This window comes from Chiloscyllium punctatum, chromosome 50 (genome assembly GCF_047496795.1).
Source record: "Chiloscyllium punctatum isolate Juve2018m chromosome 50, sChiPun1.3, whole genome shotgun sequence".
Classification (NCBI taxonomy): Eukaryota; Metazoa; Chordata; class Chondrichthyes; order Orectolobiformes; family Hemiscylliidae; genus Chiloscyllium; species Chiloscyllium punctatum.
The window spans coordinates 29,703,910-29,716,697 of record NC_092788.1 but is presented as its reverse complement, the minus strand read 5'-3'; the positions used below and the strand labels follow the sequence as shown (position 1 = coordinate 29,716,697).

At 58.3% G+C, this 12,788-nt stretch overlaps 1 protein-coding gene across 1 annotated transcript in view; it reads left to right on the top strand.

The window, feature by feature from the left end:
• The window catches only part of LOC140470036 (voltage-dependent L-type calcium channel subunit alpha-1D-like), a 52,466-nt gene continuing 39,678 nt past the window's right edge, over positions 1-12,788 (top strand). The window contains exons 1-2 of the mRNA XM_072566496.1: positions 1-89; positions 5,387-5,547. Coding sequence (XP_072422597.1) covers positions 5,463-5,547 — 85 coding nt within the window. The 5' untranslated portion in view covers positions 1-89; positions 5,387-5,462. The remainder of the gene's footprint in view (positions 90-5,386; positions 5,548-12,788) is intronic.

Sequence of the window (12,788 nt, the reverse complement as noted above, 5' to 3'; positions counted from 1 at the left end):
GTCTCTCTCTATCTCTCTCAGTCTCTCTCTCTCTCTCTCTCCATCTCTGTTCCCCTCTGCAGGGCTGCCATCGCCAGGACCAGGCTGTGGTGAGTTTCCCCCCCTCCCGTCCCCTGGCGAGATCGGCGGGGGGGGGGAGGGTGCTGTGTGTGTGAGGGGGTTGAGGCAGCTTCAATCACCCCCCCCCCCCCCCCGTCCCCCCGACTCCAATCCCTGGATTCCTCCCACCACCCTCCACCTTTCCCACTGTCGCAGGTTCTGGAGCTGGGCGATGCCTTCCATGGCTGACCAGCTCTGTCAGGTGAGGCCTCGGGAAGAAATCCCTCATCCTCTCTCCCTGCTCTCTCTCTCTCTCTCTGTCCCTCTCTCTCTCTCCTTCTGTCCCTCTCTCTCTCTGTCCCTCTCTCTCTCTCTCTCTGTCCCTCCCTCTCTCTATATCTTTTTGTCCCTCTCTCCCTGCTCTCTCTCTCTCTTTCTCTGTCCTTCCCTTCTTCTCTCTTTCTCTCTCTCTCTCTCTCTGTGTCCCTCCCTCTCTCTCTGTCCCTCCCTCTCTCTCTCTCTGTCTCCCTCTCTCTCTGTGTCCCTCCCTCTCTCACTGTCTCTCCCTCTCTCTCCCTCCCTCTCTCTCTCTCTCTCCCTCCATCTCTCTCTCTCTATATCCCCCCTTCTCTCTATCCCTCTCTCTCTCTCTCTGTCCCTCTCTCTGTCTCTCTCTCTCTCTCCCTCCCTCTCTGTCTCTCTCTCTCTCTCTGTCCCTCTCTCTCTCTCTCATTCTTTCTCTTTGTCCCTCTCTCTCTCTCTCGCTGTCTCTCTCCCTCTCCCTCTCTCTCTCTGTCCCTCCATCTCTCTCTCTCTATCCCCCCTTCTCTCTATCCCTCTCTCTCTCTGTCTGTCCCTCTCTCTCTGTCTCTCTCTGTCCCTCCCTCTCTGTCTCTCTCTGTCTCTGTCCCTCCATCTCTCTCTCTCTCTATCCCCCCTTATCTCTGTCTCTCTCTCTCTCTCTCTCTCTCTCTCTCTCTGTCTCTCTCTCTCTCTCTCCCTCCCTCTCTGTCTCTCTCTCTCTCCCTATTTTTCTCTGTCCCTCCCTCCCTCTCTCTGTCTCTCCCTCTCTCTCTGTGTCCCTCCCTCTCTCTCTGTCTCTCCCTCTCTCTCTCTGTCCCTCCCTCTCTCTCTCTCTCTCTCTGTCCCTCTCTCTCTCTCTCCCTCTTTCTCTTTGTCCCCCTCTCTCTCTCGCTGTCTCTCTCCCTCCCCCTCTCTCTCTCTGTCCCTCCATCTCTCTCTCTCTATCCCCCCTTCTCTCTATCCCTCTCTCTCTCTGTCTCTCCCTCTCTCTCTCTGTCCCTCTCTCTCTCTCCTTCTTTCTCTTTGTCCCTCTCTCTCTCTCTCGCTGTCTCTCTCCCTCCCCCCTCTCTCTCTCTGTCCCTCCATCTCTCTCTCTCTCTATCCCCCCTTCTCTCTATCCCCCTCTCTCTCTGTCTGTCCCTCTCTCTCTGTCTCTCTCTGTCCCTCCGTCTCTGTCCCTCCATCTCTCTCTCTATCCTCCCTTCTCTCTATCCCTCTCTCTCTCTTTCTGTCCCTCTCTCTCTGTCCCTCTCTCTCTCCCTCTCTCCCTCTCTCCCTCCCATCGCATCCTTCCTTCTGTCGTTCCATGTCTGTTCAGCTTCAGAAGGGGATTGTTCAGCTGTGGTTCGGGGGGGGGAAGCGGGTGTGGGATTGGGGTTGACAAAGTGAAAAACCAGCCAGCCCCAGGTTTTCGCCCTTCGGGTTAACTCAGAAGCGCTCGCCTTCGAAGGGCCACCCTTCCTTCAGGCCGCTGGGGAAGCAGGACCATAAGACACAGAATTGAGAGCGACGCGATTGTGTCATGGAACGACATATGAAACACATTCAGCTTGACTCTTTCATCATTGAGAATGACCAGCTCTGTTTCAGTTCCTCCATCATCCCAGAACCTTGTCAAAGTTATGTTCTCACGATCAACGGAAGACTCTGGTGCTTTGGGAAGGAAATCAGTCTGACCGAGCCTTGGGACACAGACAGACATTGACCTCGCCTCAGGTTACCTGGGCTGAGATGTTCAAAGCTGTCCTGTGAACACAGAGCAGAGAACATTCCGGCGTAGCCCAGGCCCTTTGGCCCCTTAATGGGGTGCTAGCCTGAGGAACCAATCTGACGCCCAATCTAACCTGCACTGTCCCATTCCCCTCCACGTGCCTACCCAATGCCCATTGCACCCTGTTGCAGGCAGGGTGTTCCACACGCCCCCCCCCCCCCCACTCCCTCCCCCCACTCTCTGAGTCCAGAAACTACCTCTGACATCTGTCACCCCCTCAGTTTAAAGCTGTGTCCCCTGGTGCTAGCCATCACCGTCCGAGGGACAACCCTCTCTCTGTCCCCTCTGCCTCACCCTCTGATTATCTTACACCTCTCATTTGAGGGCGGCACGTTGGTTGAGTGGTTAGCGCCGCTGCCTCACGGTGCCAGGGAGAACCAGGTTCGAACCCACCCCCAGGGGCGACTGGGTGGAGTTGGCACATTCTCCCCCCCCCCACACCCCCCCAACCGTGTCTGCGTGGGTTCCTTCCGGGTGTTCCGGTTTCCAAAGATGTGCAGGTTAGGGTGGATTGGCCCGTGCTAAATTGTCCCCGTAGTACCCAGGGATGTGCAGGTTAGGGTGGATTGGCCCGTGCTAAATTGTCCCCGTAGTGCCCAGGGATGTGCAGGTTAGGGTGGATTGGCCCGTGCTAAATTGTCCCCGTAGTGCCCAGGGATGTGCAGGTTAGGGTGGATTGGCCGTGCTAAATTGTCCCCGTAGTGCCCAGGGATGTGCAGGTTAGGGTGGATTGGCCGTGCTAAATTGTCCCCGTAGTGTCCAGGGATGTACAGGTTAGGGTGGATTGGCCCGTGCTAAATTGTCCCCGTAGTGCCCAGGGATGTACAGGTTAGGGTGGATTGGCCATGCTAAATTGTCCCCGTAGTGCCCAGGGATGTGCAGGTTAGGGTGGATTGGCCCGTGCTAAATTGTCCCATAGTGCCCAGGGATGTGCAGGTTAGGGTGGGTTGGCCCGTGCTAAATTGTCCCATAGTGCCCAGGGATGTGCAGGTTAGGGTGGGTTGGCCATGCTAAATTGTCCCCGTAGTGCCCAGGGATGTGCAGGTTAGGGTGGATTGGCCATGCTAAATTGTCCCCGTAGTGCCCAGGGATGTGCAGGTTAGGGTGGATTGGCCCGTGCTAAATTGTCCCCGTAGTGCCCAGGGATGTACAGGTTAGGGTGGATTGGCCCGTGCTAAATTGTCCCATAGTGCCCAGGGATGTACAGGTTAGGGTGGATTGGCCCGTGCTAAATTGTCCCATAGTGCCCAGGGATGTGCAGGTTAGGGTGGATTGGCCCCGTGCTAAATTGTCCCCGTAGTGCCCAGGGATGTGCAGGTTAGGGTGGATTGGCCCGTGCTAAATTGTCCCCAAAGTGCCCAGGGATGTGCAGGTTAGGGTGGATTGGCCCGTGCTAAATTGTCCCCGTAGTGCCCAGGGATGTGCAGGTTAGAGTGGGTTGGCCGTGCTAAATTGTCCCCGTAGTGCCCAGGGATGTACAGGTTAGGGTGGATTGGCCATGCTAAATTGTCCCCATAGTGCCCAGGGATGTACAGGTTAGGGTGGATTGGCCGTGCTAAATTGTCCCCGTAGTGCCCAGGGATGTGCAGGTTAGGGTGGGTTGGCCCGTGCTAAATTGTCCCATAGTGCCCAGGGATGTACAGGTTAGGGTGGATTGGCCCGTGCTAAATTGTCCCATAGTGCCCAGGGATGTGCAGGTTAGGGTGGGTTGGCCCGTGGTAAATTGTCCCATAGTGCCCAGGGATGTGCAGGTTAGGGTGGGTTGGCCCGTGCTAAATTGTCCCATAGTGCCCAGGGATGTGCAGGTTAGGGTGGATTGGCCCGTGCTAAATTGTCCCCGTAGTGCCCAGGGATGTACAGGTTAGGGTGGATTGGCCCGTGCTAAATTGTCCCGTAGTGCCCAGGGATGTACAGGTTAGGGTGGATTGGCCGTGCTAAATTGTCCCCGTAGTGCCCAGGGATGTGCAGGTTAGGGTGGGATTGGCCGTGTTAAATTGTCCCCGTAGTGCCCAGGGACGTGTAGGGGGTTAGGGTGGATTAGGCAGGGGTTAACGTCGTATCTGGGAACCCTTTAGACGGTTAGTGTGGACTTGTTGGGCCGAAGGGCCTGTTTCCACCCTGCAGGGAATCTATTTCTAATGAAGTCACCTTTTGACAGTCTTCTGTCGATCGAATATATCTTTAGAAAAGTTCTTGGATTGTGGAGGAACTGAAACTAGCCTGGTCATTCTGAAAGATGAAGGAGAAGGGCTGATGTCCGAACCGTCGATTCTCCTGTTCCTTGGATGCTGCCTGACCTGCTGCGCTTTTCCAGCAACACTTCGTCAGCTCCGACCGTGTTAATAATACACTCCAAGACACAATCTCGTTGCTGTAAATTCTGTGTCTTATAATCCTGTTCCACGGTTCCCTGATGGGAGGGCAGCGCTCCGAAAGCGAGTGCTTCCGAGTAAACCTGTTGGACCAGAAGCCGGGGGCTTGTGTGAACTTTACCATCGTTAAACTGGAGAGGATTTGGGAAGAGATTGAGCAGGACATTGTCCGGAACGGTGGGTTTGGAGTTACACAGAGAGGCTGGGGCTGTTTTCACATGAGTTTTGAGGGCGTGGCCTTATAGAGGTTGATAAAATCACGAGGGGGCGTCGATGGGGGGGGGTTCCCCAGGATGGGAGATTTCAGGACAATGTTGAACGATTGGGAGAGGGTGAACAGGGCTGGGGCTGTTTTCCCTGGAGCGTCGGAGGCTGAGGGGTGACCTTATAGAGGGTTATAAAATCATGGGGGGGGGGCATGGATAGGGTAAATAGACAAGGTCTTTTCCCCCTGGGGTGGGGGGAGCCCAGAACTAGAGGGGGGTAGGTTTAAGGTGAGGGGGGGGGAAAGGGACCCGAGGGGTAACTTTTCCCCCCAGAGGGTGGTGCGTGTGTGGAACGAGCTGCCAGAGGAACTGGTGGGGGCTGGTACAATGATAACATTTAAAAGGATGGGGGGGGGACATGGATAGGAAGGGTTTAGGGGGGAGATGGGCCAAGTGCTGGGAAATGGGGGCTGGGTTAGGTTAGGGTATCGGGGTCAGCACGGATGGGATGGGCCGAAGGGTCTGCTTCCGCACTGGGTGTCGTTGAGCGGGGCAGGAAGGGGGCGAGCTGAGTTCGGGACTGGGGTCAGTACGGAAGGCTTGGGCGGAAGGGTCAGTCTCGGCGCTGTGTGACTCTCCGATTCGGCGTCCCCCCTCCTATCCCCGCTCTCCCCTCTGCCCTCTGACCCCCACAGCAAAAGCCTGCGCCGTTGGAACCGGGGTTGTCGGAGGAAGTGCCGGGCGGCAGTCAAATGCGTCACTTTCTACTGGATGGTGCTGTTGCTGGTGTTCCTCAACACAGCCACCATCGCATCGGAGCACTACAACCAACCCCAGTGGCTGACCGACACGCAGGGTGAGTCTTCCTATAGGGGGCGCTCCGGCTACATACCCCGCCCAGCTCGGCCTTCCCCCCCCACCAGCTCCTGAGGAAGTCCCCCAACTCCCATCACCCCCAACTCCCATTAACCCAACTCCCATCACCCCCCAACTCCCATCACCCCCCAACTCCCATCACCCCCCAACTCCCATTAACCCAACTCCCATCACCCCCAACTCCCATCACCCCCCAACTCCCATCACCCCCCAACTCCCATTAACCCAACTCCCATCACTCCCCAACTCCCATCACCCCCCAACTCCCATCACCCCCCAACTCCCATTAACCCAACTCCCATCACCCCCCAACTCCCATCACCCCCCAACTCCCATCACCCCCCAACTCCCATTAACCCAACTCCCATCACCCCCCAACTCCCATCACCCCCCAACTCCCATTAACCCAACTCCCATCACCCCCCAACTCCCATTAACCCAACTCCCATCACCCCCCCAACTCCCATCACCCCCCAACTCCCATTAACCCAACTCCCATCACCCCCCAACTCCCATCACCCCCCAACTCCCATTAACCCAACTCCCATCACTCCCCAACTCCAATCACCCCCAACTCCCATCACCCCCCAACTCCCATCACCCCCCAACTCCCATTAACCCAACTCCCATCACCCCCCAACTCCCATCACCCCCCAACTCCCATTAACCCAACTCCCATCACTCCCCAACTCCAATCACCCCCAACTCCCATCACCCCCCAACTCCCATCACCCCCCAACTCCCATTAACCCAACTCCCATCACCCCCCAACTCCCATCACCCCCCAACTCCCATCACCCCCCAACTCCCATTAACCCAACTCCCATCACTCCCCAACTCCAATCACCCCCAACTCCCATCACCCCCCAACTCCCATCACCCCCCAACTCCCATTAACCCAACTCCCATCACCCCCAACTCCCATCAACCCCCAACTCCCATCACCCCCCAACTCCCATCACCCCCAACTCCCATCACCCCCCAACTCCCATCAACCCCCAACTCCCATCACCCCCCAACTCCCATCACTCCCCAACTCCCATCACCCCCAACTCCCATCGCCCCCCAACTCCCATCACCCCCCAACTCCCATCACCCCCAACTCCCATCACCCCCCAACTCCCATCACCCCCCAACTCCCATCACCCCCCAACTCCAATAAACCCCAACTCCCATCACCCCCCAACTCCCATCACCCCCCTACTCCCATTAACCCCAACTCCCATCGCCCCCCAACGCCCATCACCCCCCAACGCCCATCACCCCCCAACTCCCATTAACCCAACTCCTATCACCCCCCCAACTCCCATCAACCCCCAACTCCCATCACCCCCAACTCCCATCACCCCCCAACTCCCATCACCCCCAACTCCCATCACCCCCCAACTCCCATCAACCCCCAACTCCCATCACCCACCAACACCCATCACCCCCAACTCCCATCACCCCCCAACTCCCATCACCCCCCAACTCCCATCAACCCCCAACTCCCATCACCCCCCAACTCCCATCAACCCAACTCCCATCACCCCCCAACTCCCATCACCCCCCAACTCCCATCACCCCCCAACTCCAATCACCCCCCAACTCCCATCACCCCAACTCCCATCACCCCCCAACTCCCATCACCACCCAACTCCCATCACCCCAACTCCCATCACCCCAACGCCCATCACCCCCCAACTCCCATCAACCCCCAACTCCCATCACCCCCAACTCCCATCACCCCCAACTCCCATCACCCCCCAACTCCCATCACCCCGCAACTCCCATCAACCCCCAACTCCCATCAACCCCCAACTCCCATCACCCCCCAACTCCCATCAACCCAACTCCCATCACCCCCAACTCCCATCACCCCCAACTCCCATCACCCCCCAACTCCCATCACCCCCCAACTCCCATTAACTCCAAGTCCCATCACCCGCCAACTCCCATCACCCCCCAACTCCCATCACCCCTCAACTCCCATTAACCCCAACACCCATCACCCCAACTCCCATCACCCCAACGCCCATCACCCCAACGCCCATCACCCCCCAACACGCATCACCCCCCAACTCCCATTAACCCAACTCCTATCACCCCCCAACTCCCATCACCCCCCAACTCCCATTAACCCAACTCCCATCACCCCCCAACTCCCATCAACCCCCAACTCCCATCACCCCCCAACTCCCATCACTCCCCAACTCCCATCACCCCCAACTCCCATCGCCCCCCAACTCCCATCACCCCCCAACTCCCATCACCCCCCAACTCCCATCACCCCCCAACTCCCATCACCCCCCAACTCCCATCACCCCCCAACTCCCATCACCCCCCAACTCCCATTAACCCAACTCCCATCACCCCCCAACTCCCATTAACCCAACTCCCATCACCCCAACGCCCATCACCCCCCAACTCCCATCACCCCCCAACTCCCATCACCCCAACGCCCATCACCCCCCAACTCCCATCACCCCCCAACTCCCATCACCCCCCAACTCCCATCAACCCCCAACTCCCATAAACCCCAACTCCCATCACCCCCCAACTCCCATCACCCCCCTACTCCCATTAACCCCAACTCCCATCACCCCCCAACTCCCATCACCCCCCAACTCCCATCAACCCCCAACTCCCATCACACCCAACTCCCATCACCCCCCAACTCCCATCACCCCCAACTCCCATCACCCCCCAACTCCCATCAACCCCCAACTCCCATCACCCCCCAACACCCATCACCCCCAACTCCCATCACCCCCCAACTCCCATCACCCCCCAACTCCCATCAACCCCCAACTCCCATCACCCCCCAACTCCCATCAACCCAACTCCCATCACCCCCCAACTCCCATCACCCCCCAACTCCCATCACCCCCCAACTCCCATCACCCCCAACTCCCATCACCCCCCAACTCCCATCACCCCCCAACTCCCATCACCCCAACTCCCATCACCCCCCAACTCCCATCACCACCCAACTCCCATCACCCCAACTCCCATCACCCCAACGCCCATCACCCCCCAACTCCCATCAACCCCCAACTCCCATCACCCCCAACTCCCATCACCCCCAACTCCCATCACCCCCCAACTCCCATCACCCCCCAACTCCCATCAACCCCCAACTCCCATCACCCCCCAACTCCCATCAACCCAACTCCCATCACCCCCAACTCCCATCACCCCCAACTCCCATCACCCCCCAACTCCCATCACCCCCCAACTCCCATTAACTCCAACTCCCATCACCCGCCAACTCCCATCACCCCCTAACTCCCATCACCCCTCAACTCCCATTAACCCCAACACCCATCACCCCAACTCCCATCACCCCAACGCCCATCACCCCAACGCCCATCACCCCCCAACACGCATCACCCCCCAACTCCCATTAACCCAACTCCTATCACCCCCCAACTCCCATCACCCCCCAACTCCCATCACCCCAACTCCCATCACCCCCCAACTCCCATTAACCCAACTCCCATCACCCCCAACTCCCATCACCACCCAACTCCCATCTCCCCAACTCCCATTAACCCCAACTCCCATCACCCCCCAACTCCCATCACCCCAACTCCCATTAACCCCAACTCCCATCACCCCCCAACTCCCATCACCCCAACACCCATCACCCCCCAACTCCCATCACCCCCCAACTCCCATCACCCCAACGCCCATAACCCCCAACTCCCATCACCCCCCAACTCCCATCACTCCCCAACTCCCATCACCCCCAACTCCCATCAACCCCCAACTCCCATCACCCCCCAACTCCCATCACCCCAACTCCCATCACCCCAACTCTCATCACCCCAATGCCCATCACCCCAACGCCCATCACCCCCCAACACGCATCACCCCCCAACTCCCATTAACCCAACTCCTATCACCCCCCAACTCCCATCACCCCCCAACTCCCATCACCCCAACTCCCATCACCCCCCAACTCCCATCACCCCCCAACTCCCATCATCCCAAGGCCCATCACCCCCCAACTCCCATCACCCCCCAACTCCCATCACCCCCCAACTCCCATCACCCCCCAACGCCCATCACCCCCCAACTCCCATCACCCCCCAACTCCAATCAGCCCAACTCCCATTAACCCCAACTCCCATCACCCCCCAACACCCATTAACCCAACTCCCATTAACCCCAACTCCCATTAACCCAACTCCCATTAACCCCAACGCCCATCACCCCCCAACTCCCATCAACCCCAACGCCCATCACCCCCAACTCCCATCACCCCCCAACTCCCATTAACCCAACTCCCATCACCCCAACACCCATTAACCCTAACTCACATGAACACAACTCCCATCACCCCCCAACTCCCATCACCCCCCAACTCCCATCACCCCCCAACTCCCATCACCCCAACTCCCATCACCCCCCAACTCCCATCACCCCTAACTCCCATCACCCCCCAACTCCCATTACCCCCCAACTCCCATCACCCCAACTCCCATCACCCCCCAACTCCCATCACCCCCAACTCCCATTAACCCCAACTCCCATCACCCCAACTCCCATTACCCCCCAACTCCCATCACCCCAACTCCCATCACCCCCCAACTCCCATCACCCCCCAACTCCCATCAACCCCCAACTCCCATCACCCCAACTCCCATCACCCCCCAACTCCCATCAACCCCCAACTCCCATCACCCCCAACTCCCATTAACCCCAACTCCCATTAAACCAACTCCCATCACCCCCCAACGCCCATCACCTCCCAACTCCCATCACCTCCCAACTCCCATCACCCCCCAACTCCCATCACCCCCCAACTCCCATCAACCCCCAACTCCCATCACCCCAACTCCCATCACCCCCCAACTCCCATCAACCCCCAACTCCCATCACCCCCAACTCCCATTAACCCCAACTCCCATTAACCCCAACTCCCATCACGCCCCAACGCCCATCACCTCCCAACTCCCATCACCTCCCAACTCCCATCACCCCCAACTCCAATCACCCCAACTCCCATCACCCCAACTCCCATCACCCCCCAACTCCCATTAACCCCAACTCCCATCACCCCAACTCCCATTACCCCCCAACTCCCATCACCCCAACTCCCATCACCCCCCAACTCCCATCACCCCCCAACTCCCATCAACCCCCAACTCCGATCACCCCAACTCCCATCACCCCCCAACTCCCATCAACCCCCAACTCCCATCACCCCCAACTCCCATTAACCCCAACTCCCATTAACCCAACTCCCATCACCCCCCAACGCCCATCACCTCCCAACTCCCATCACCTCCCAACTCCCATCACCCCCCAACTCCAATCACCCCAACTCCCATCACCCCAACTCCCATTAACCCCAACTCCCATCACCCCCCAACTCCCATCACCCTCCAACTCCCATTAACCCCAACTCCCATCACCCCCAACTCCCATTAACCCCAACTCCCAACACCCCCAACTCCCATTAACCCGACTCCCATTAACCCAAACTCCCATCACCCCCCAACTCCCATCACCCCCCAACTCCCATTCACCCAACTCCCATTAACCCCAACTCCCATCACCCTCAACTCCCATTACCCCCAACTCCCATCACCCCAACTCCCATCACCCCAACTCCCATCACTCCAACTCCCATTAACCCCAACTCCCATCACTCCAACTCCCATCACCCCAACTCCCATCACTCCAACTCCCATTAACCCCAACTCCCATCACTCCAACTCCCATCACCCCCCCAACTCCCATGAACCCCAACTCCCATCGCCCCAACTCCCATTAACCCAACTCCCATTAATCCCAACTCCCATCACCTCAAAACCCATTAACCCCAACTCACATTAACCCAATTCCCATCACCCCAACTCCTATCACCCCAACTCCCATCACCACAACTCCCGTAAACTCCAACTCCTATCGCCCCAACTCCCATTAACCCAACTCCCATTAACCCAACTCTCATTAACCCCAAATCCCATTAACCCAACTCCCATTAACCCCAAATCCCATTAACCCAACTCCCATCACCCCAACTCCCATTAACCCAACTCCCATTAACCCAACTCCCATCATCCCAACGCCCATCACCACCCAACTCCCATCACCCCCTAACTCCCATCACCCCTCAACTCCCATTAACCCCAACACCCATCACCCCAACTCCCATCACCCCAACGCCCATCACCCCAACGCCCATCACCCCCCAACACGCATCACCCCCCAACTCCCATTAACCCAACTCCTATCACCCCCCAACTCCCATCACCCCCCAACTCCCATCACCCCAACTCCCATCACCCCCCAACTCCCATTAACCCAACTCCCATCACCCCCAACTCCCATCACCACCCAACTCCCATCTCCCCAACTCCCATTAACCCCAACTCCCATCACCCCCCAACTCCCATCACCCCAACTCCCATTAACCCCAACTCCCATCACCCCCCAACTCCCATCACCCCAACACCCATCACCCCCCAACTCCCATCACCCCCCAACTCCCATCACCCCAACGCCCATAACCCCCAACTCCCATCACCCCCCAACTCCCATCACTCCCCAACTCCCATCACCCCCAACTCCCATCAACCCCCAACTCCCATCACCCCCCAACTCCCATCACCCCAACTCCCATCACCCCAACTCTCATCACCCCAATGCCCATCACCCCAACGCCCATCACCCCCCAACACGCATCACCCCCCAACTCCCATTAACCCAACTCCTATCACCCCCCAACTCCCATCACCCCCCAACTCCCATCACCCCAACTCCCATCACCCCCCAACTCCCATCACCCCCCAACTCCCATCATCCCAAGGCCCATCACCCCCCAACTCCCATCACCCCCCAACTCCCATCACCCCCCAACTCCCATCACCCCCCAACGCCCATCACCCCCCAACTCCCATCACCCCCCAACTCCAATCAGCCCAACTCCCATTAACCCCAACTCCCATCACCCCCCAACACCCATTAACCCAACTCCCATTAACCCCAACTCCCATTAACCCAACTCCCATTAACCCCAACGCCCATCACCCCCCAACTCCCATCAACCCCAACGCCCATCACCCCCAACTCCCATCACCCCCCAACTCCCATTAACCCAACTCCCATCACCCCAACACCCATTAACCCTAACTCACATGAACACAACTCCCATCACCCCCCAACTCCCATCACCCCCCAACTCCCATCACCCCCCAACTCCCATCACCCCAACTCCCATCACCCCCC